At 34.2% G+C, this 23903-nt stretch overlaps 1 protein-coding gene across 2 annotated transcripts in view; it reads right to left on the bottom strand.

The window, feature by feature from the left end:
* Positions 1–23903, bottom strand: part of CBLB (Cbl proto-oncogene B, E3 ubiquitin protein ligase) — a 216023-nt gene that overhangs the window by 16158 nt on the left and 175962 nt on the right. Inside the window, exons 13-17 of one of the 2 annotated variants that reach the window (XM_011952953.1) lie at positions 21904–21998; positions 13727–13873; positions 10132–10226; positions 9887–10018; positions 6845–6985 (exon numbers count right to left, since the gene is read on the bottom strand). In XM_011952953.1, the coding sequence (XP_011808343.1) occupies positions 6845–6985; positions 9887–10018; positions 10132–10226; positions 13727–13873; positions 21904–21998 (610 nt within the window). The remainder of the gene's footprint in view (positions 1–6844; positions 6986–9886; positions 10019–10131; positions 10227–13726; positions 13874–21903; positions 21999–23903) is intronic. The other variant, XM_011952954.1, reaches the window with a different exon arrangement.

Raw genomic sequence — 23903 nt, 5'->3', positions numbered from 1 at the left:
TGATTGAATTTCACTGTTTTAACTTCCACTCCCATTAGACATTAAGAATATGTAAGTATTTGATTATTTAAGATGAAAATATATGCTTAAATATTGCCTATTTTTATATTAGGTTTTGACTGGATAATGTAAGGCAGGATTTGAAGCCATTATCTTTTCACCTTTTTTTGGAGTATAATAATTATCACCAGCTTTGCTGAGGACTTTTTGACTTAGACAAGGTTCTTTAACTTGTTTTCATTAATTTCAAGACTAAAATAACTCTTAGATTTTGAGTTTTCAATATCTGAAGAACTGATGGTCCAGCTCCATTATTTTCCCAGAAATATTTTTAGGAAGGAATGAGAAGATAAATCACATGAGACAAATGTTGATCTTTCCGTTTGTTAGAGAAACCAAAGGAAACAAATATGGTGATTTCAGCATAAATTTTGAAATCTCCCAAATTTCAAAAACTAGATATTTCATAAAATTTACTTCAGGTTCTTGTAGACTCTAAACGCCCCTGATATAACATTAAGTCAGAGGAAAGATTGTCTTTTACAATACATACACTTGCTTATTTCTTTATGGGAAATTTATAGGTTTGTCAAATACACTTAAAGCTATTTCTAATCATCTATTTAAGGTTAAACAGTAAACTCTGGAGACATTTCAGAGCCATAAATAGATAGACTACAAAATATACCACTCTACTATATTCTTCCATTAAGCTACAGTATTTTAAAAGTACTAGATACACTCAAAATATTATTATAAATAGCAAAAATACCGGCTTATGGTTCTGTTTTGAATCATTATCATTTCTATCTTGCATCATATCCTAAATTTGCCATTTGTCAGCCATAGGGTAAACTGGGCTCTCTAAAGCAAATTATAAAGTTGGAAGCATTCAGGCTTTAAAGGGAAAGACATTAGATATAACACAATTGCTACATAGAGTACAGTAATTACCAGTTGTTCCCGAAAAGAAAGTTTTGTAAAGTAATAATGCTTTTCTAAAATAAATTCTTCAAAACTTCAGAAACTACAGAAAAATATTATATCCACAGGATTAAAACAAACAAATTATCACAGCCAATTTATCATTTATATAGTAATAAGTGTTTGAGAAATAAATGGATGCATACAAAGATATTAATCTGTTCTAAAAAGCAAAGTACTACGGCCTGTGATTTATAGTATAGCACTGCAAAACTGAAAATTTAATACTTATTTGGGAGATTATAAATATCTAAGGGAAGACTGGGAGGAAATGGTTTGCTACTTAAAAAAGAAATGAAATATACGTCAATAGAAATTATATTGTGAACAAATATTTAATAATTATATGTAATGCTCATGACATATTGACTGGAAAATGGTTATAAACAGCATATACTATGATAAATAAATTTTACATAAACGTGAACTTACATACTCATAGGCAAAAACAAAAACAAAAAAATAAAGAAGGATACCTAACAATGATTATCTTTAGTAGGAGGAAGTATGGGTTTTTTTGGTTTGTTTGTTTTTTTGAGAGAGTCTTGCTCTGTCACCCAGGCTGGAGTGGAGTGGAGCAATCTTGACTCACTGCAACCTCCGCCTCCCAGGCACAAGCTGTTCTCTTGCCTCGGCCTCCCAAGCAGCTGAGACTACAGGCACGAGCCACTAACCCAGTTAATTTTTATATTTTTGTAGAGTCGGAGGTTCGCCATGTTGGCCAGGCTGGTCTCAAATTCCTGAGCTCAAGTGATCTGCCTGCCTCAGCCTCCCAAAGTGCTGGGATTACAGGCATGAGCCACCATACTCGGCCCGGAATGTTTTTCTTAAATTCTTTTTTTTTCTTCACTATCTGAAATATTTTCCAAATTTTTACCAAGTGTAAAAATAGAGGCAAATAAAATTAAATATTTAAAACAATGGCAAATTTCCTCCCTGGCTGTCCATAAACCACCTGGAAAATTTATCAATTATCCCCCAAATTTTAACAGAGTATATCAAAGCAGAAACTAATTGCTAGAAAAGGTTTGAAGAGCCATTTAGGTGAAACAAAGTTCTCCCCTCTTTGCTGCCCTCATGCTTTAGCTCACGTTCTTATCTCTAGTATGTAATGATCTACCATTGGTTTAATTCCTCCAGTGTCAGATAACTCACTACCCTCAGGTAGAACAATTCGTAATGATTTAGGAAACTTCTTTGTAGGATGAATGCAATTTTCATGCTTAACATTTCCCATTGATCTTACTCCTACTTTCTGAAGTGACATGGAAGAAATATAATCCTTCTTTCCCAAATATTGTAACCGAAGACAACTCTCATCTACATCCAAGGTCTCCTCTTCTCTGAGCCAATTCTCAGTTCTTTTAATCCACTCTAGTTTACTTTATCATCCTGGTTGCACTCTTTGAGAATACCCCAGCCCAGCATATTTCAAACTTGAATATGCATCAGAATCACCAGGAAGGCTTGTGACCACTGGGTCCCATTCCCAGGGTTTCTGATGTATTAAGTCTTGAATTTTCATTTTAAAGCAAATCCCCAGGAGATGCTAATGTTGTAAATTTGGAGAACACCATTTGAGAACCGCTGCTCTAGCCCATTAACGCTTCAACATCTGCCTGGTCTCCACAAACGCTGAGCACTGTGGAGGACTTCACTCTTCAGATTTGAATTCTGTGAGTTCAAGTCCCAAATGGCATGAGCTTCCTTATCATGATGATGCTTTATAAAGATTGTAGTCAACAAAACCACTAAAACCTTTTTAACAATTGTTGCTAGTGATCTGGATTTTCTTCATATTTTACTCATGCATTTCTGGATCCAAGAATAAAACTTTCATCTATCTTTAATAAAGTCAATTTGGCTAGCTTTCAGAGTTTAACTGTGACTTTAAGATTAGATAAGATCTTCAAATGAGATTACAGGTTAGAGAAACAGCAAAAGAAAGGTAGCATAAGGACTGACAAAACACTGTATTTTGTGCACTGCACAAACACACCTAGTTATGGTTATGAGAAGGAGTTAAATACAACCTTTGTTTTGTTTCTTGAGCCCTGACCTGGCACAAAGTAGACAGAGGGGTGTCTACTTCAATTCACCAGCAAAAAGGAAGTACTTTTTTGTAATATGGAAAAAAGCACATATACACTAGTGGTAGCCTTGGGATTGGAGACAAAAAAGTGTAAAGCTTTGGTTGAGGACTTCAGGTTTTGTTAAGAAACGATTGGCCTGTCCAAAATTGATGGCTCATGCACAGCTGTCGGCATTACTATTCTGCCAAAAGAAATCTTGTATGAAAGCCTAAAATAGAAAAAGAGATAAAAGAAGAATGAGAGCCCTGGCTCTGCTTGCCCTGCCCCCTTGATCCTACAAGAGTCCTGAGGCTCTTTTGCAGAGACATGGGACACTGCAGTTTGACAATCACTACTATATAGAAGTCAATGAGCTATAAGGCTGAAAAGCTGAACCTGGCCCAACTGTGCAGGGCACTGAATGCTGGAATAAAAGTGTAGGCTTGATTAGGTACTTAGTATAATATCGTAAGAAAATTCAACCTCTTTTCCTAAGACACCTATCATTTGTCTTTAATTAGAAATAATTATTTCCTCAGGAAACCAAATCTCAATGTTTAGAAAATACGTATCATTACACCAGACTAAAATTTCACAGACTGAACAACGAAAACAATGGCAAAATGCTCACAGAGTTTGTTTAAATTTAGCAGTCCCTTTTATTTACCTATTATAGTTCTAAAACTACCGAGTTAAACTTTAGCATTTATAGCATATTCTTAATAAAGTCAATTCTTAGGGAGAAGAACCACTATCGGGAATCTTTTACATTTCTTTAGACAGTATAATGTATTAAATACTTTGCAAAACAATACTCAAATGCTCATTTATCAGCCAAAAAAACCTTTATGCTCTATGATACTATGTAACAGCATTAAAATATTTCTTTTGAAAAGGAGGAAAGCTAATATACATGGCTTTAAATTTGAATCAAAATAATTGTCACAATGAAAGTCATAAAGGGGCTGGGTGGTTGACGTGTGTAATCCTAGCATTTTGGGAGGCTGAGGCGGCGGGATTACATAAGGCCAGGAGTTCGAGACCAGCCTGGCAAACAGGGCGAAACCCCGTCTCTACTAAAAATATAAAAAATTAGCGGAGTCTAGTGTTGCACACCTATAATCCCAGCTACTTAGGGGGCGGAGGCAGGAGAATCACTTGAATCTTGGAGGCAGAGGTTGCAGTGAACTGAGATCGCATCACTGCACACTAGCCTGGGCAACAGAGTGAGACCCTGTTACCCCCCCTCCCAAAAAAAAAAAAAAAAGTCATAAAGGATCTCGTACCAGACTAGAAATTTGTCATGTAAATGACATGAAAGACTGGAAAAGGAAGAAAAAAAGTTGCCTTTTTTTTTTTTTGGAAATACTTATTGTAAGGGATGTCAACATTATTGGGAACAGAATTAGAATATGTCCATGTATTAAAAGGGTCGAAAGAGTCAACAGGCTTGAAGAACATTGCCTTGACCCCCATGCTAGCCTGACACTCTAAGTTAAGGATAACTGTTGTTGAGCTCCCTGGCAGCCAAGCAAACACAAAACAGGAAAATCTATAAAATAAGTAAAACAGTTTATAAAACTTGCATTTTAGCTAATAAGAGGGGACATTTTCATTTTAAACTAGTAATTTTTTTGGCAGTTAATCTTGAGGGGTATCTTTATGAAGATTTTTACATAAAAGGAAATGAACAATTAAGATAAAATAAATAAAATCTGTTACAATTAATTCTCTTGACAAAAACAGGTAAAAGTGTATATTTGTGTAAAATGTTCTCTTCTATTATAGCTCTTTGAGAGCTTGACTTTACTTTTCAAAAACGCCACAACATCAAAGTTTCATCTATTTATATATGCTTAAGTTACATATATAAAAGGTGACAGGAGAGCCAGAAACTATCCTGAACTTAGCATCAGGAAGTTTAAGTAACTAAGATTTAGAATGACTCATTGTTCTAAAAATTATGTTAAAGTCTATGTATAAGACAAAGTTTTGAATAAGTGAAAAAACAATAGCAAAATATAGCAGTGTTGACATGTAGCTATATGAATAAAAGCCTACGCAGTTATGATATGGTTTGGCTCTGTGTCCCCACTCAAATTTCATTTTGGGTTGTAATTCCCACGTATTAGGGAAGGAAATGGTGGGAGGTGACTGAATCATGGGGGTGGTTCCCCCATGCTGTTCTCATGATAGTGAGTGCTCATGAGATCTGGTTTTTGATGAACGTCTGGCATTTCCCCTACCTGATCACTCTCTCTTGCACCTGCTGCCATGGAAGACGTGCCTTGCTTCCCCTTCACCTCTGCTGCGATTGTATGTTTTCTGAGGCCTCCCCAGCCATGCAGAACTGTGAGTCAATGGAACCTCTTTTCTTTATAAATTACCCAGTCTTGGGTAGTATCTTCATGGCACTGTGAAAACGGACTAATACACTATACTTCCTGCTTGGACTGGAATGGGTTATGACACTAGTGCTTTAATTGGCAGCACCCAGTGAACTCATCAGGTCCCCGAGGTCATGAGGCATCTATCACAAGTGGGTAAACAGTGAATGGCTCAATCAATATTTACTGATGAAAAATTAAGCAGAAGATTATTCTTGAAAAATAAACCACTTTAAGAAAGTGAAGCTGTGTATTCAAGTTGTATGTCCATAACTTGTGTGTCTTATCAAAACTCTTCAAACTTTCTAAACTATCAAACCAAGTAAAGGAAAAAACACTAAGAAAAACTAATGGTAGACATGACTAATAATCAACTGAGGGAACTGATAAGGGAATCAGTTGGGAATAAAGATTCTCAAGTTTCCATGAGGCATATACGAAGCTAAAGGACAAACTGAGCAGTTTTTAAAGATTTTCATGATTTATCTCATGTAGAAATGTAAGGAACTCATGAAAACAAGATATCTTTACCCTATATTTTCCCAAACCAAGTCCAGGAGGCAAAGGTTTCAGGGCACAGTATCACTAACAAGACAGACTGGAACTGTTAATTAGTATCAGCAGATTCCACATAACAACTTATTTTCTTTTTCCTGATAATTCTAACTAATGCAGCAGATGGTTTATTAAGTCATTTTTATTTCAGATCTTCTTTTGAAATTTTAAAATATACTAATATAAAAAATTAGTTTACTAATATTAAACTAATAAATAATAATTATATAATATATAATATATAAATATTAAATAGTATTAAATAGTTACTAAGAAAAAATTAGTTTTCCTTTGAATACCAATAATTAGTGAGTAGATACACACTGAGGTATTAAAAATATCACAAAAAAAATAAAATGCAGCTATTTCAGAAAAACTTCTCTATTCATAACAATGTAATTTACCAAAATCTTATGTTTTGAACAAAATTATGACACTAAGGCATATCTAGTAAAATTTTAAAAACCTATTAAAAAACATTGCATTGGGAATCAGGAGACAAAGTCTAAATATGGTTCCCATTACTATTAGCTTAACACCTTAGCAGTTCTGGTTCTCAGGGTTGTATTTTGTAACAAAAGGAGGTTTCTGGACTGGACAATCTCTATAGCATCATTTCTACATTCTGTAGTTCTTTATTGCTCTTTCCATCTCTCTAATTCTGTTGGCATTAGACCAATCAACTGACAAACAAACGTACCCACAATTGCTACTTTTACAACCCAGGAATTTTTCTGTTCTGTTAGGAAGGTAGAGACTAATGAATCACTAGCATTTATTTGATAGTATGGTTTTGGAAATATTTTTGCTTTAAGTGAATAGTTTTCTTTGGCTTTTCCCTCCTACCTGAAGGAAGAAGAAAAAGATCCTGTCCTGAGGATGGCCGGCTACTGGAGCCAGGAGGTTTTGAATGTTCAATGAGACTATGCCTTGCAGGAGGTGGGGGAGGTGGGAGAGATGGAGGGAGGGCATCAAAAGCATCTTCACCTGCATTTAAAGAAAGGTCGATATCAGCAGCAGAACTTCATTAATCAAAATACATAGCATCAAACAAAAGTAATAACTGATTTTCTCTTGCTGCTTATAAAGAATTTCACTCGCAGGGTTTATCCAGCAGTTCACCAACTTTGATAATGGATCTAATTATTTTGTGGGAGATGCTGGAGAGAAACACACACACGCACATATATACAAACATACATACACACACACACGTGCAAACTTTTTCTATCAGCCCTTTTTGTAAAAACCAGCATTGTAACTTATGAAACAGCACATAGTTCACTTGTAACCTTTATAATATTAAGACTCAGAGTTTGAACTAAAAATTATTATCAGTCACACCATGAAAACAGGATTTTCTGTGTAACAAAAAGAGTTTGCAGTCTTTAATTGGAAAATCACATCAAATACATATAATTTAATGTCACAGAATAGTTTAGATTATCCCATATAGTTTCTTCCACTGGATTTTAATTTATTTAACCTAATGTTTCATATATTTGATATGCTGTCAAAATATACATAAAATTTACCTAGAGCAGAGGAATATATTTTTCAATTTATCAGAGTTAGCTACAGAAGAACAGCTAAATATAGAAACTTCTCTGGTTCCAAACACTACTTACATCTGCATATTTCCCAGCTTTAATAACTAGAATGTTGCAGCATATTTTTATATCTACTTATTTGTCCCCTGACACACCTTACTATTCTACTCATAGTTTTCATTACCTTGAGTCTTAAAAAAAAAAAAAAAAAAGCATATGTAGTTTTGTAAGCTATCTCAAAATACTTTATGAATGAGACAGGGTATACATAAACACATATTCTAATAATAAAAATTCACGTTTTTAAGTTGAATGATTTAAACATAATGGCATATTTAAAGAAAAATGAGGCTGGATGTGGTGGCTCACACCTGTAATCCTAACACTTTGGGAGGCTGAGGTGGGTGGATCACGAGGTCAGGAGATCTAGACCATCCTGGCCAACATGGTGAAACCCCGTCTTTTATTTGTATAAAATATAAAATATTAGCTGGGCTTGGTGGTGGTGCACAACTGTAATCCCAGCCACTCCGGAGGCTGGGGCAGGGGAATCGCTTGAACCTGGGAGGTGGAGGTTGCAGTGAGCTGCGATTGTGCCACTGCACTCCAGCCTGGCGACAGAGCAAGACTCCATCTCAAAAAAAAGAGATATTACTATTTACTGAACTTGCTTTAGAAAAAATTTGCAGAATAATTTCTTGAATCATCATATTTTTCTTATTAACATATCTGAAGATGCAGGAGAGAGTTTTGCTATCATTTTAACCTTTAGCTATTTCCCACATTATCATATTTATTCAAATCTTTTTTCAGCCCTTAAACATCAGGCACCATGCCAGGCTCATGCATGATATGAAAATCAAAATTATAAGGCTCTGACTCAAGGAGCTGAGATTCCATAAAAGGAGCTTAAAAAAAAGCTCACAAATAGGTATGAGTTATAGGTGAAAGTGTTCGATTGGTCCCATAAAAGAGACATATGCACTGGATGAAGAAAGAGAAATGTAGACAAGCAGTGTTCAGTGAAGTGTTGAAGAACAGAAAGTCCTGGGATATCAGAAGCCTCAAAAATTTATTTGTCAAATGCAAGGACAGGATCGTCTAAGTAGAGTAAACACTATGAAGAAAAAATGACATGCACAAGAAGACCTAGAAAAAGGCCAAGGTAAAAAGACAGGTTGGAGAATCTATCTACTTTGTCATATAAAGTAGTCACCCATCCACGTATAGCTATTTAAATTTAACGAAAAGTCAGTTCCATAACCACATTTAACCCATATGCAAATATACAGATCCTTTACATCACCACCAGAAAGCTTTATTGAACAATGCTTATCCAGGTGATGAAGATCTGGGTAATATGTCTAAAACCAGTATGCAGAAAGAAGTGGAAGGTAGAGAAAGACTGTAGGTAAGAAAGTTAGGAGGCTTTTGTAATTGATGTAGATGGGAATACAGTCCTGAACTACAGAGTGAACAGGAGCCAAGGATACTGCTATTGTGTCATTCAAAATACTAGTCAGTGGTACTTGTGAGAAAATGGAAGGGTTCATTTCGTATTTCTGGTGGCCTAACAGCCAATTCAGAAAAGCTTGTAAATTGATTTTCTTCATATATTATTTTATGTTACAATGACTTGTTATTGTGAAGCCTTATGTAAGGTGCGCAGACATTCTAACTGTCTTCTAAAAACAGGATGAGATGCTTCCTAATTATAATTAATGAAATTAACAGTGACACTGGCACCAGTCAACTTCAACATACATACATACCTACGTGTACCTTCACCTGTGGATACACACAAATACACATAGGATGTTTCTTCATATTATAATTTGAAACAAGGAAATTGAGAGTTTTTTAAATGTGTTATAGTTGTAATGATTAGAATAAAACAGAATTTATTATCAGTTCTCTACATACAACTACTTAATTTTGCATAATTTAATTAGCATAAGTGGAACTGCTCATGCTACAAGAAAAGCAAGTTCATATTCATTAAGAATTATTATACTTAAAGAAAATCTCAACACTTCAAGTCATCACTTCAAAACTACTAGAGCACAAAGCTCTCATGTGTTTTTAGACTACATTTAGTATGGACAAAACAACTTGCTTAAAACCTGACTGATGCCCAACTATGACACTACTACTTTAATCTACATGGAGTAATGGTCTCGTGAACTTGGGAGTCACCATCCCTGGAGAACCCATTCTAATTTCAGGCAAATTCACAACCCAGTGAGTCTGTGTTATAGTGAACTCTGAATTCTGAAAATTCTGAAATTAAGAGAAGAAGGAGGGGTGGGTTGTTTAAAATGTTCTTAAAGGTTTCGACCTAATGGAGGGATGAGAAGATCATAATCAGAGGGCGTCCTGTTGAGTGAAGAACCATGCTTTGCATTGTCCCGAGTTGGAGGCCTGGCAGGTGGTAATGGCACTGGATCAGAGGCTGAATCAAAAACATCTCCTAGAGGATAACACAAAACCTTAATGTATTTTCAGTACAATGGCATGAAATTTTGCCTTTAAATTCTGACCATTAAGATGTACATCACAAAGGAAATTATATTCTATACGTACCCTTTAAATATATGCCTAAGTCAGGGATGTTTGATTTCTTCTCTGAAGATGGACCATGTGTTCCATTCAGAATACAGTGACCATTATCACAAGACCTAAAGGACAGTTCACAATAAAATCATATAAGGAGAATGCTTTCCAATGAAAAGTAATTCAAGAGGTAGAGGGAACTAGAATTCCGTTCATTTAATAAAGTTTGAACATATATTTTCTTTTCTGGAAAAATTACCAGTAATAACATCAAGATACTCCTTATTTTAAAATGTAGAAGTAAATATCTGAAGGAACACAGTCTCTTTTTGTAAACTATAACCAAGAATTACAAGGGCCACAAAAATTTTTGATATCCTAAACACATATGTAAAATTAACTTATCTCTGTGGAAGAATTCAATAGAACCTGGTCAAGTTTTTGAAGTAAAAAAAGAAGTATGTGCCAAGGCAAAAACATATAGTGGTCTCAATGACTTCATTATTTGTTGATAGTATTTAATATCACATTTTTGCTTCTGTAACTGAAAATTTCCTTGTAATAAAAATAAGCTACAGCCCATAAAAGAAGAAAAACTATTAAACTTTCAGTAATTCCATTATAATTCTGACAGGAACATTCAAAGAACTAGAGCCTGTGGTACTATTTCACCACTGCCAAGAACAAAATTCTGGTCCTTTGACACTGCAAAAAATGACTTTAGCAAAGGCCTTGGGTACATGACAAGCACAGTATTTTAATGTGTTTGTAAAGGGTACTACTTACTAGAAAAGTATGCTTGAGTTGTTGGGGCTTTTTTTGTTTTGTTGTGCGTGTGTGTCTGTGTGTTGCAAAGGCTGGAGTGCAGTAACACGATCTTGGCTCACTGCAACCTCCGCCTACCAGGTTCAAGCAATTTCCATGCCTTAGCCTACGAAGTAGCTGGGATTACAAGTATGCATCATCACTCCCAGCCAATTTATTTTTATTTTTTAGTAGAGACAGGGTTTTGCCATGTTGCCCAGGCGGTCTTAAACTCCTGGCCGCAAATGATCTGCCCACCTCAGCCTCCCAAAGGAGGCTGGGATTACAGGTGTGAGCCACTGCACCTAGCCAAATTATTGGTATTAATTCTTTGGAATTATACTGTGAACACAATGGCTAAAATTGGGCCATGGGAAGATAGCAGCAGGAAGAGAAGATAGGGAGCATATTTTGCCTTCAGTATATAGCTCTATAACAATCAACTGACAAAGAGCTATAGAAGTCAGAGTTTACATTTTACTTTCCTCTGATTTACTCTGAATTTTTAGAGCAAAGTAAAAGTGCATATGTAATGGAGGAGATGGTGGATATTTGAATAGATAATGCAAGAATGCTTCATCTGAAATTCATTTCTATTCTCTCTGGTGGCCACTTCTCTTTAAGGGGCCAGATATAGTTCATTTAAAAATAATTATCATGTATTGAACCTTCATAATAATGATGGATTTTTACTGAAATCGAATTGAATTATTCATTTACTGTGTCACTTTTTGTACATATTAACAATTCACTTCTCCTGATGTTCCAAAGGGGGAAAAATACACACAGGGAAAGAAAGCTTAGTTAAGCTTAAAGAGCTCTCTGGAGAGGACGAAAGAAGATACTTCATCCATCAGCTTTCAAGAACAAATTAGATAAAGAATTCACTCCAATTACATTTAGGGATTATCAACATTTATTACTTTTCTGTAACAACAGAAAAATGGTAATGATGGTTATAATTCAAATTTATTGTCAAGATTTGGGCGCTCTGCCACAAAAAAACTCATCCAATATGATGTAACAATTAAAATTTAACGTATTAAAATTATACTCTTCACTTATTCAGCAATGAAAAAAAAAAAAAAGACTCCCAAAGAGACCAAAAAAGCTCATCCTACTTTAGTTTTTAAAAATTACTGCACATTTATAAGAGCCAAAGAACTGAAAATTTTAACAACTTATATTTGATGAGAAGGAATATCTTTTGTTCTCAAATACATCACTAGCTACTTGGTTCTTCTGATACATAAATTTGCCTCCTCCTTATTTCTTTGTCTTCTCAATGATACTATTTTATCAACAAATGTCTTATTTAAACACCAGCAATAGCAAGGAGTGTTTAGGTTCTTGCTTTTAAAAAAATAAAGTCCTGCGGTGTAGACTGTTAATTCTGGGTGATAATTCAGCAGAATGTTGATAATTCTAACCAGGGTCACTTATTAAAACAGACATCTGCTTAAAATGAAAATGTGCTTCTCTTTCCAAGTGCTGCATTTTCTACCTCAGTGAGATGTCTGAAGAAACACATTAAAACATTTTTTAGTTTTTCACTGGAAAAGAAGGGAACACTGTACTTATAAAATGTTTTCAGTTGATTGACTTGACCTCAAAAGGAAAAGGCACACTAAGTAAAGATGGCACAGAGGACTGAAGTAATTGCCATCTCCCTATCCTTCAGTCAGTCCTGGAGAGATGCTGGAATGCAGGGACAACAGCAGTACTGGAGTCCTATTCTAGGTGTCAAGCATGGCCCCAGGAATGTCATACAAAGGAAAGCAGAACTCAGCAACTAAGTTTTGAAGCTGAGAGTACTGAGTACCTCATATATGTCAGTCAGGTAAAACAAACCCAGAAATATGAGATTTCAGTTTATAAATTCAATAATATAAATGCAGACTCATGCTTTTACTTAAAGATAAATTAACATTTCAATACAAACAACACATTATTAATAACTCTTATTTACCTTAATGAGGCTTCCAAGTCAAAGACCAAGGCTATCGCCATGTAAGTGAGAATAAGCAAACAAAAGTAAGGAAAACCCCCATTATTCCTCACATTTTGTTTTTGAAACAGTGTCTCGCTCTCTCCCCCAGGCTGGAGCACGGTGGTGCAATCTCGGATCACTGCAACCTCCGCCTCCCGGGTTCAAGCGTTTCTCATGCTTCAGCCTCCTGAGTAGCTGGGACTACAGGCGCCCGCCACCACACCCGGCTAATTTTTGTATTTTCAGTAGAGACAGAGTTTCACCATGTTGGTCAGGCTGGTCTCGAACTCCTGACCTCATGATCCACCTGCCTCAGCCTCCCAAAGTGCTAGAATTACAAGCGTGAGCCACCGCACCTGGCCTATTCCTCACATTCTTACTTGATCTGAAGGAAGGTAAAACAGCACTTGATAGAAAAACAAAAAGTTAAGGGAAACAACTTGGTATTTTTTCCCACTTCTTCAAAATCTGAATAGAAGTAGGTAGCAAGTACACCCAGAAGGCAAATGAAAACAAATTATACTAGTCTTTACATTATGAAGAAAAATTCTAAGGAAGGTCAGAATAATACCTTAGTTTCTGAGCACTAATTTTTTCTTCATGAGATACATGCTTAGAACTGATCAAATAAAGTGACTTCCTGATTAATGAGAAATCTGCATCTTTTAGTTTTCTTTAGAAGTAATGCAGGGAACGGTATACAGGAAGAGAAGGCTTTGAGCTTGAAATCAAGGATTTTTAACTAGACGTAAATCAACTGTTTAAAAACAAACACTGCAAATGATAATGCTTATGCAGATGTAAGTGGCAAAAAGCTGCCCGTATTCTTACCGAACAGGAGGTTTTACATTATGACAATGAGATGGTTGTGAATTCAGGGAAACAGGGTGGGATGAAGGAATCTTGTATTCATCATCATCTTCCTCTACTGGGTCTCTTGTTTTCTCTGAAAGAGAATTTGCTAACGGACCAGTACACCTACCAGGGGAAAAAAAATCCAATCTAGTTTAAGCATAATATTCAAAACAGGCAAGTCTGATGTGACATATTCAAGTCTAAGAAGCTACTTTATCACTTACGTTCATTATTCAATTACAGGGTATCATCAGAGAAGCTGTTCTTATATTAAATACAAATGAAAAGGATTTTCAATCTTTTGTTAAGACTCTTGATGGGATAAAAGAATTTTCATCCTTACAATTTTAAATGGAACAATAGGAAAAACTAGTAACTTGTCGAATAAAATAAAAAGATGTTGGATTCGTAAGACAAAATGTATAAATTTATTCAAACCAAAGCTATTAAAATATTAATATTTTATCTCAATTTAAATTAAATGGGTAAAGTATGATGTTAAAATAATAAGCATGGTAGTTTTATATATTAAAGAAGTCTTTACAGAACGGTCAAACTTTTTGTCTCCTGTGAGTATTATTTATAGTTGGAAAAATACCCAGTTTAATTCAGTAAAATTTAACTATACTGTGAAATTATAGTTGAAGTTGTTAGGTTTTTCTTCCTACCAACAACTGAGAGCTAAAAATGAACGGAATGATTAGATGTAGATAATGAGATAACTTATTTTTAAGTCTTTGAAGTAGAGTACATTATTTTTATGGTTTAGATTCCCTGGCTAAATAAAAGAGAATTAAAATGAGTAAAAACATCATCTCATATCAAAAATATTAAGGATTTCACTTACCCATAAGAGTAAATAAACCAAATAAAACAAACCCAAACAAATAGGCAAACATAAACATAATGTTTTTCATAGCTGTTGCTACTGGAGTTTAACCCTGGCTGAAGCCAATGAAAAATGCCAAAGCAGAAATGCACAAACTCAACCTGATTCACGTTAGAAAGACGAACTAGTTTGCAAGGCATTGCAAATACACTAATCATCATGAACCTCATGAGAAATCTGTTCAATTTAAAAAGAAAAAGAAAAAAAAAAAAAAAAAACTAAGTGACTGACTGCAATTTTGAAGCACCTTCTGTAGAGGGAGCAAGAGGCCTTTGGTATATTAAACAAACATGCCTGAATTAACATTCATTTTTATTCCTTTTTATTAGTTAGAACGGAAACAACTTTAGGGGCTTTTCTTTGTGACCATTACAAGAAGGCATTTTGAAAAATCAAAAGATTTAAGTTTCAAAGATATTATCTAAGTCTCTAGGACATTCAAAGATCAAAGAAAAACTAAGATTTTTCAAATATATTTTTATTGATACCTATCTTTGAAAAAAATTTCAATACTGATCTTTAAATTCTTGTTGTTTCAGCAACCTTAGAATTCACATGAGCGTTATGGGGAGACCAAAGCACAGTGATATAGTGACAAAAGGTCCAATGTCACTACCTACAGCATAAGCTAAGGGCCTTAATAATAATCTATTATTACACCTATTATGGTTTAACTTTGGAGGATTTACTTTCCAATTAAAGGAAGTTAAGTATATGGGCTGCAAAATGGTGATCTAGTGGCACTGGAGCTGGGAGGGACTTACAATATTACTTTTCCATAAATTCCTATAAACACAGACATCAATTTAGCTAAGTCAAGGACTAGAATGAGTTCTATTAGCAAATGAAATGAGAAATAAATACTGTACATCCTTTCTATGCCTAAGATATTTTCATTTATAATGAATCCCTTTCTATGCAATTCAAGCATACACTATGTAAAAAGAAAACAGTATTTCTCACTAAACATTCAACAACTACTCAATATCAGAAATGTTCTAACATCTGCCTGTTGCAGGTTCCCTCCAAATATTTAAGTTTTCAAAGAAGCAGTTTATTATGAGTCAACAATGGACACTTTTTAAAATCACATATGTTGCGGCTAATTTGATATTTTACTTTCATTGATAGAGAATTTCTCGAGTAATTTCCCCCATTTGTGGCATTGCCACAAATCAGTAGATTATTTCCAAATGAAGTGAAAAGCAAAGCTCATCTAATACTTCATGGAGTAATAAGGCTTATTGCTAAAACTTACTAGTATAAATTGTTAGCTTAAATGGATTTTAGAGAATTATATCTAGAAGTGAAAAAATAGTCTTCAAGTGGTGTTTGTATCTAAATATGAAAAAAATACTTAGGCGTCCCATTTATCACCATTTTAATAAAGTTCTAAAGATTCAGATTTTATTTTTCTGCTTATGGTTTTTAATAAAAAATTTTAATATCAGTATAATAGTCTATTTAGATTAGAAATAAGCCAATTTATAAGAATAACATTCCAGTGTGTTTTATTTAAGATTACATGGTTTTCATTAAAAAGTAATCTTATCCAGTTCTGGAAAAAAAAAAAAAACTGGTTTCTATCACAAAAAATAACATAAGAGGATGGTACAAATGAGGTAAAGAAGATGTATATAAAATAGCAAAATAAAGAACTAAAGTCATGTAATTAATTACATCATCTGGAATGACACGTGGGGCTTTATTTTCCTCTACAAACTCATTCAAAAAACAGGTTTAATTTTACTTGTTACTAAATAACTGGTAAAATAATTAGATTTATAATTAGTCATTATCTATTAATATATACAACATTTGACAGTAGAAAAAAATTCTATCTTGCGGGGCATGGGACAATTTTCAGTCACTGACTAAACTTATGGGAAATTTTTAGGATACCAGAGGAATAAAGCTGAATAAATGGTATTTGGCTGACTCCACATTAAAGCCTACCATTACACTTACTACTGCAATCCCTTTATATTCTCATCCTATATTCACGGAATGTTCTGCACTGTTGCTGTTATTACTGAGTTAATACTCTGGTAATACACAGAGACACACACTCTCAAAGATGCACAGTCATCCTCCCCACAACCTGGACATTTTATTAAATTCATAGTGTTAGCTATTTGAGCCTTCAGTGATAAATACTTTCATCTTCTACATATGCACATTTGAAACAAACCAAGAAACAGGTGAATTTTCAGGCCAGCACAGGAGATAGTATCCAATGCTATGCTTAATTAGTAAGCTTGTTTTCTACACATAAGCATCTATCTTTCTTTAATAGTATCTGAAGGCAAGTATTGAAAAATATCTTCTGTTAAAATAGAATCGTCAGAGCTTGCCCTATACATTATTCCATATTTCTTATATTACATTATCCCAATCCTAACAGGGAAAATGTGTAACTCAAAGAAATAGTCCAGAGAAGAGACAAAACAAAATATAGCTGTATTTGAAATGATTTTTGCACATGTGCCACATATAAATCATTTCCTCAAAACACTAAATTTTATCATATACATGCTAATTTTGAAGGGTCTTTCATGACATCAAAAACGTCTGTGTGGTATACTATCAAGCTTTGAGATAAGCTTTACTTATAAGCATTTTCACTAACTTGTTTGTAAATCAGAGACACAGATTTGAAGCTGCTTTGTACTTGTGTTCTATCCAGCTTCCGTGCTCTTCACACAGATAACCTCATGGATTGCTCCCTTACTTCCTTCAAGTTTCTGTTCAAATATTAGCCTTTGAGAGACGTCTTTCCTAATGACCTCATCTAAAGTATAAACCTCTCTATCATTATTTATCCTCTTCCCTGCTTATTTTTCCTCCTAGCACTTACCACTAGCTGACAATATACAATATAGTTACTTGTTTACTTTCTCTTCTCCCTAACTAGAGCTTAAATTCCAAAGAGGATAAAGGATTTTATCTTGTACACACTGAACCTCTAGTCAGTAAAGCAACTGAATGAAAATAGGACAGTCAGGTGAAATTTGTATTCTCTGTTTATGGAACCAAAAATATAAGCACTTATCTCTTTAGGAAAATATATATTATAAGAATATATATTCATAAAAATAGACAATACCACTTCCAACAACAAAAAAAACCTTTCTTACAAAAATGCAAACCAAGTAATATTGGTTCATGGGTATTTGAAAGCCTAAGTTTAATATGTCAAAAGTACAAAAGGTCCATCTCTAAAAGACAAGGCACACACACAAAAAAAATTCTAAAAAAAAAAAAAAAAGATATTCCTCAGCATTTCAGAACATTATCTTACCTGCAAGTAATTACTCCATTATTACTTGTAATAATGCCTCTGTTCATTTGCCAAACTATTGTGTGTCAAGTAAAATAAATATTTCCTTAACTATTCAGAGTATCATTTAGTTTTAATTTTGAAAAATCAAATTATTTCAAAATAAATATAATTTAGTAAATAAATAATGTAAACTACAAAGTAAAAAGAATCCACATAGTATTATTTTGTTCTCCCTCCAAAACAGTAATTGCCCATGTTTCTAGGATTTACTTAAAATTTTATATTTATAGATAAGTGTCAAAGATGTTAAGCAGAAACCATTTAGAAAAAAACATTACTTTAGAAAAAAAATCACTTTAAAAAAACATCATTTTAGAAAAATTAAGTATACAGATACAAGTAACTTCAGATTGTTTTTAAAACAGTCTATTTTTTAGAAGTAAATTTCATACTCTTCCAGGTCTCAAGACAAATTACACGATAAAAGTCAAATAACTGCAAAGATACAGTTTACCAGGAAAGGAAACATTATCACAGAGCAGCCTCTGACATCACGTAAATGGGAAGCAGTAAACAGTACCAAATATTTAACAATACTATTTCTGTAAATATAATATTTATATCAACATAGTATAAATATAAAGGTAAATGCTAGCTTTGACATTCTTGGATTTAACAGTGGAGTTTTCAACATTTGTGAGAACTAGAGAAGTGTATGTTTGGTAGCAATGTGTAATTTTGCTTTGGCCTGATTTTGAAACATGCACTAAGAGTCTAAGATGGAAATGAATTCTCAAACATCCGACATTCTTATTTCCATGAGTGGCATTTTGCTAAGACCTCTGTTCTAAGACCATCCAGAGCCAGGACTCTCGACTCACTGTTAGGTTGCCAGGTTTGCCATCAGTATTCTTTAAAAAAACACACTGTATAAAACCTAAAAAGCTGAATCTCAAACAGATTTTGGAGATAATTTAAGTTAAACAGATCCTCTCTTCTATCAGATGGGGAAAGGCCAGAGAAGTTACCCTGTTAAAAATAAGACAAAGGCTGTGGTGGTTCATGCCTGTAATTCCAGCACTTTGGGAGGCCGAGGCAGGCGGATCACAAAGTCAGGAGTTCGAGACCAGCCTGGCCAATATGGTGAAACCCCATCTCTACTAAAAATTTAAAAATTAGCCAGGCCAGGCGGGTGACTGTAGTCCCAGCTACTTAGAAGGCTGAGGCGGAAGAATCGCTTGAACCCAGGAGGCAGAGGTTGCAGTGAGCTGAGATCGCGCCACTGCACTCCAGCCTGGGTGACAGAGTGAGACTATCTCAAAACAACAACAACAACAACAAAAGACAACTACTTAATGGTGGAGTCAGGTGTGGTACACAGTCTGATTTTATTCTACTGTTCACAGCAGCATTCCATGCTGGTTTTATAATAAACACAGTGCATAACTAAACAATTAAGAAAAATGCTTATGATACTGTTAAGAAAGGAGGGCATACAATTATCTCTACAATATAATCTAAACAAGGTATAAACAAGTTTAAACAAAAAAGTCAAAATGTTAAAACTCTGGACATTGATATTTAGCATCTGCGTATGCTTATACTTATGTATCTCACTTTTTTCTTTCTTTTATATACTTTGCATATTGTCTACAATGAACAACTGCTACCTACAAAGTCAGAAACAAAAATAAACTGGAGAGATAAATGTGCCATTAAAAGCTAACATTTGTATTGCTAACTATGGCTGACATGCAGCATGCAAAATTGAAAACTAATTTGCTGGTAAGCGTGCACTGTTAAAATATTACTCTAAGTAAACAACTGCACTGTTTCTGAGGGAAAAATCAACAGTAAATAGGGAGAAAGTATGACTAATTTTAGATGCACTTACAAACTGAAGTATTAGAAAAAATACATTTTACTATGAATTTGTTATTCTTGCTTCATTTACAGGAGAAGCAGGTTTAATGTTAAATACAAATGAAGCAAACTGCAACTTCCAGCTTCCTTGCCAATATGAATTTAATAAACAGAATGTGAAAATTTAATCTCTAATTAGCAAGATTTCATTTTCTAATGTTTTCTGAGTTATGAGAGGTAATTGAGCTTAGATGTTTTATTACATGCACATATATCCAGAGTTCATTTAGGGCTAGAATATCATCACATGTTGTCACTGATTTAGAGCCTACTATGCAGAGTACGTGTAATTGCTTCCAACTCCTATGTCTGCTAAATATCTGGCAGTTCCAAGAGAAGTTCCCACTGGAGAATGATCTAATTCGCTGAGTTTCCCACCGTCCCCTGAACGATGTCAAATTTCACACCCTTTTTTTTCTCATATGCCGCCTTTCCCAATTGTGCGTGTACTTCTTGAGTCAGGAAATGCCCATCCCTCCATGAAACATCCTTCATTCACAAAGACTGTAACAGTCTCTCCTCCAACCTCATTTGAAACTACTAAGTTAGCATTATAAATGTTAGTGCATACCATTCTCTAGTGATTTCGTATATGTTAATGTTATTTTCCAAAGCAGACTGTAAATTTCTTGGGGGCTGGGATCTACCTTATTTTTCTTTTGCATTGATATGTATAGTGGGAGTTCAGTGAACTGCAGATGAAGGAATCAAGAAGCTCTAAGACTTTCAATTGGAAATAAGGACCTCAGCAGATAAAATTTAAATCAACTGACCAAACATCCACGTATTCTCTGTGTACTTACTTACTATATGCAAATCATTTACTTAGTATATATCAAATACAGTAAGATGTCATGGGAGATACAGAACACAGTTTTTGCCCTCAAAGTCTTGTAATCTTTTCAATTGGAGAGCCACATTAAAATCAGAAAACAGTATGGCAGAGTATATAATTAAATGAGTAGAAAATAAACTGCAGGAAGAGGAATGTGAATCAGTCTTATTATAATTGAAGAAGTCATAGATCATTTCACAAAGATATACAGTCTGAGATACGGACCTTTAGGATAAAGATTAGGAAAAGGTAAAGTACAGGAGGAACAGCATAAAAATCTCAGAAAGCCAGAAAAAACAATCCAGATAAAATTACAGGGCAAGTATCAGGAATCACTGAACAATATTTTAGTTGGGTAAAATTCTGTAGGATCTTACTGTTAGCAGAAGAGTATAGAATTAATTTAATAGAAAAAGGGAAACAATGCTGGTTTTTGAGTGGGAAAGTGACCTGGGGAAGGCAGAATTTAAATTAAATGAACTCAGTTGCAGTGAACAAAATACACTGGAGGAAAGGCAGACATCCTGACTTCATATATAAAGAGCAGGAAAATTAGAATTGGAATATCCAGTTTATCCTGGTTTAACTTGGGAAGATACCAATGAGAGATATCTAGTGTGCCTCTGGGGCCCCATTTTTCAAATGAGATAACCAGTTATCTCATTTTACTAGCCCTAAACCCACTGATACTAAATCTCCGATCATATGAGATTATCAGTTGCTCTTTCAGTTGTCCAGCTCTGAGGCAAAGCTAGAGCAATGGAGAAGAGTACAGGAATATGAAAAACTCCAAAAGAGTAATCAAAAGGACTTGGTAGCTGAATGGATGTGAGAAATGAAAAAACTGGTGGAACCACAGATTATTTTGTGATGTCAAACTGGAAAGCTGAGATAAAATGGGATACCTCTGAGGAGCAGAGGTAAATTTGAAGTGATACCTCGTGCTACTCTATCCTCTTTGATGCAAGGGATACTTAGCTTTCTCTCCCTGTTGCTCATGTGTAACCTCAAGAGTTTAGGTAAGTCTCACAGATGTTGTGGTTACCAGCAAAGTATCAGGAAGAAACTTAATTTATGGTAATTTAGTTTGTAAATACAGCTGGCTGTTTACTATCAATGACTTTCTATTCGTCATGTAGTGTCTGTATTGAGAACCTCTCAAAACCACTCTTTACCATATCTTGATGCACAGACAAGTGATCTCCAAATTCAACAAAACTCACTTTATGCTAGGGAGGAGGGTGGTAACTGGAGGAGGAGGAGAAAGCCGGGGAGGAACGTCATATTCTTCACTTCCAAGATGACCATTGGAAAAGACCTGAAAGTAAATCAAATGGTTAGTTTCCAAGAATTTAACTTCTGAAGGACCTTACAACAATAGCTGCTCTTAGGTAACCTGCCATTTTGAAGACAATGTGTAAGTTCAGTATATTTAAATAAGCGAAATGTCATACAAGTTATTCAGGAGTCAGTAGCACCACACTGACAAGTCACCACCGCCCAAAGTGGTTCAAGATTATACAAAAAATAAAAATGTTATACCGTGATTCTTAAACACTGAGAGGTAATACTATAATTTATATAAATCACATACACATATTATTGGCTAAATAGGTAAATAATAAAATTCACCAACTATGATCAGGTTTATTGAAAAGTTAGCATTCTCTATAAGGGGTAAAGAAAAAAGCAGCCACTGATGTTATTCTTTTTTTAATTCCTTCCAAATAAAATTGCTCTAAATTATATTTCTCCACGGTGAACGGAACATTCTTAAACTTTCTGATAAAACAGTACATTAATATAATCAGAAGTGCCTTTGTTCTTTCATGGTTGAAGCTTCTGCGCTAAAGATAACTAGAGACCTGTTCTGGCTTTCCAAGTGCGGCAAATTTAAACAAAATTTTCAGTTAGTGAACATACAAACCACAATTTCTAACTTGCTCATATGGGACCATCCAAAGCCAGTGTTCAATTACTCTGAATTAGGGAATTCTGGTGTCTAGATTTCTGTTACACTATAGGAAATGTCTGAAAAACTGTTGTTTCTCTTACAATTTGAAATTACAGCAACTTAAATGTGGGGAGTTATGAGAGGATCATTTTGCAGAAACATATTCACAAGAAAAGACTGAACACATTTTAAGACCTGTAAGCAATCATTAAATTTTTATCATGGAGTTCCTTTGTAAACTCTTATTAATTCATATTTAATAGGTAGACTGATGGTGGGGCTAAATGCAAGTGAAATAATTTGAACAGCGATGGATAATTCAATTGAGGACTTAACAATTACTTTCCCCCATTACATTTCTAAAATGATGTTGAAGCTTTAGAATACAAAATTGAAAAGGTCATACCCTTACCTATCAACTTAAAATAAGAAAAGAAACAAGTTTAAAGAACACATTTGAAATTTATCAGTGTGTGTATTTTAGAGCTACAAAATCAAATTTCATAGCATTAAAGTTTCACTAGAGACTGGTCCTAAGCTTTAGTACCAATTTCTCTTTTTTCATGTTTCCCCTCATTAGATTCAATATACTGTAGCCACACCATGACAAAATATTACCTTTAAATAAAATGATTTTATCCTGGGCTTTTGACTGTGACCAAATAACAGAATAAGGCAAAGTGTTCTGAAGTGTGCCAGAAAGAAGAAATTTCCTAATAGATATTAATCATTTTGAAGTTTAATAAAATCCTTTAACATAAAAAAAGGTCTTTTAACTGACAAATACACAAATACTCATTGTAATACTGAGTTTTGGAAGTCATTCTTCATTGGAATTCTTTACATGCTGCAGGAATAGATACAATGTAAGATATCTGCAGTCAAATTTCCTTAATTCATGTCACAAATACATATAAAACTCATTTGGGAAAATGTAATGTGAATTTTATATGCAATAGTTTGTTATTTGAGGACAAATCATCCAACACAGATAGATGCTTAATAAAATTTCAGCAACAATAAAATAAAAGAGAGATATGGGAATAATAGTTTCAGTTGTATTAGTTCTAATTCAACAATAAACCAACCATAATTTTATAATCAGAACATTGTGAATATATCTTTCAAAAATACCAATACATTCAAACATTTACTGGTATTGAAATTGCTTTCATCTTGCACATTAGGTAAATGAAAATAAAATACGAATAACAGAGCTTGCATATTTTTATGTACTACTATTCAATTTCATGAAGAGAAGTCATACAG

This window comes from Colobus angolensis, unplaced genomic scaffold (genome assembly GCF_000951035.1).
Source record: "Colobus angolensis palliatus isolate OR3802 unplaced genomic scaffold, Cang.pa_1.0 Scaffold353, whole genome shotgun sequence".
In the NCBI taxonomy this organism is placed as follows: Eukaryota; Metazoa; Chordata; class Mammalia; order Primates; family Cercopithecidae; genus Colobus; species Colobus angolensis.
The sequence above is the reverse complement of the archived record's forward strand: the minus strand, read 5'-3'. Positions and strand labels throughout refer to the sequence as shown.